Source organism: Cryptotermes secundus, unplaced genomic scaffold (assembly GCF_002891405.2).
Source record: "Cryptotermes secundus unplaced genomic scaffold, Csec_1.0 scaffold156, whole genome shotgun sequence".
Classification (NCBI taxonomy): domain Eukaryota; kingdom Metazoa; phylum Arthropoda; class Insecta; order Blattodea; family Kalotermitidae; genus Cryptotermes; species Cryptotermes secundus.
In genome coordinates, this window is record NW_019727089.1 from 854,049 (window position 1) to 855,617 (window position 1,569).

At 43.5% G+C, this 1,569-nt stretch overlaps 1 protein-coding gene across 2 annotated transcripts in view; it reads right to left on the reverse strand.

The window, feature by feature from the left end:
* Positions 1 to 668: 668 nt before the first annotated feature.
* The window catches only part of LOC111864296 (cytochrome P450 4C1), a 16,350-nt gene continuing 15,449 nt past the window's right edge, over positions 669 to 1,569 (reverse strand). Inside the window, exon 11 of one of the 2 annotated variants that reach the window (XM_033751385.1) lies at positions 669 to 906. In XM_033751385.1, the coding sequence (XP_033607276.1) occupies positions 755 to 906 (152 nt within the window). In that variant the 3' untranslated portion in view covers positions 669 to 754. The remainder of the gene's footprint in view (positions 907 to 1,569) is intronic. The other variant, XM_033751386.1, reaches the window with a different exon arrangement.

The window sequence follows — 1,569 nt, forward strand, 5'->3', positions numbered from 1 at the left end:
CTCCGTGAACTCCGTTCACTTCGGTTTTTCTCGATCTTACACATACGGTAGGACTCCTTGGGAGCGTGATCAGCTCGTCGCAAGGCCTCTACTTGTAGACAAACACAAAAAGACGCACACAAACATCCATGCCCTGAGTGGGATTCGAACCCACGATCCCGCTTCCGAGCGAGCGAAGACAGTGCATGCCTTAGACCGCTCGGCTACCGTGACCGGCCAGTTTATATTTACCGCGCAGTATAAACTTAAACAGGGTATTTAAGAGACAAAAAAAATATGTAGCTTAATTCACGCGAGAAATAGGTTTATCGAAGATACACGTATCTACCAATACTAGATCACTATCTCCACAGAGGACGCAATGTTTCTGTGCATAAAGCATACAAAGAAACCAGTTTGCTTTTAATCTCAGTGGAGTAGAGATACTCGTACAAGATTCTATATAAACTTCCGCAGGCAGGGGCTAATTAAGGGAATATTACGATAGAGTGAATTCGTGTCAGTTAGTATTTGCTGTCGGCTCATTAGTGATGATGGTCTGCTGTCAAATGGGGCTGCTACTAGGAACTTAAAATATTACTAGTGACGTGCTGTATATTAGTCTTTATTGTTAAATCTTGTTGTGACATGTGGAAGATGTACGGAGCATAAGTGCAACTTCTTCACTGTAACGTGTTTGCCCCCCAAAAATTAGTTGCCATGACTTTTGAAGTAACCCACGTATAATCACTAACCCGGTTATAGGAGGACAGTTCTATCTAGATTCCAGTCTGATTTTGAATCCAGTTCGAGATCCCAGCATTATCTTGTACTGCAGAGAGAGTGGCGTGCTGCCTGGCAGAATCTTGAACTTTCTTATCATTGCGGACAGCGTGCCTTTGATCGCCTGCATTCCGTACTTGATGCCTGTAATAAAAATTTTAATATACAGAATGAACGCAAATTATCTTTATTCTTTCGGAAATGAATTGTGAAGCATTCAGGCAGTATACACCACCCAAGTAAACACGCATTCAACTACAACTGTCAAAGTTTAATGTAACGTGTTTCGTTACTGAAGACGCCGTAGAGATTGTTAATTGGTTTATTCAACAACCTACAAGTAACGGCTACAATTAATTATCACACAGTTGCGGGGTTTCACACTTTATAACCCTAATCGCAATAATCTGTTTACACTGTTGCGGGGTTTCACAATTTATAACCCTATTCGCAAATCAATTCACTCTGTCTTCAGTAGTCTACACGTTTACAGTAGGGGAGCTATGTAAGTGTCCCTGTATCACACACTCCCAATTACACAACTACACACACGTCCAGTTCTTCTTTCCGCGAACGCTGCTATATCCCAACTCAACTCGTAGGCGGCTGCCTTGAGAACTGTTGATCACACACTAACTCGTTCACTGCTGACTGGAGAACTGTCTTCGGTCGCTGATACACTTTAACTCTCTCCGGGGACGGCTACAACTGAACTGAACTCGCCGACGGCCACATTACAACTCTCTCACGCTTACTGCTCAGCCGGCTTTTATTCCGTTCGCTGTTGCCTGTTGCCCGCGTCAACAG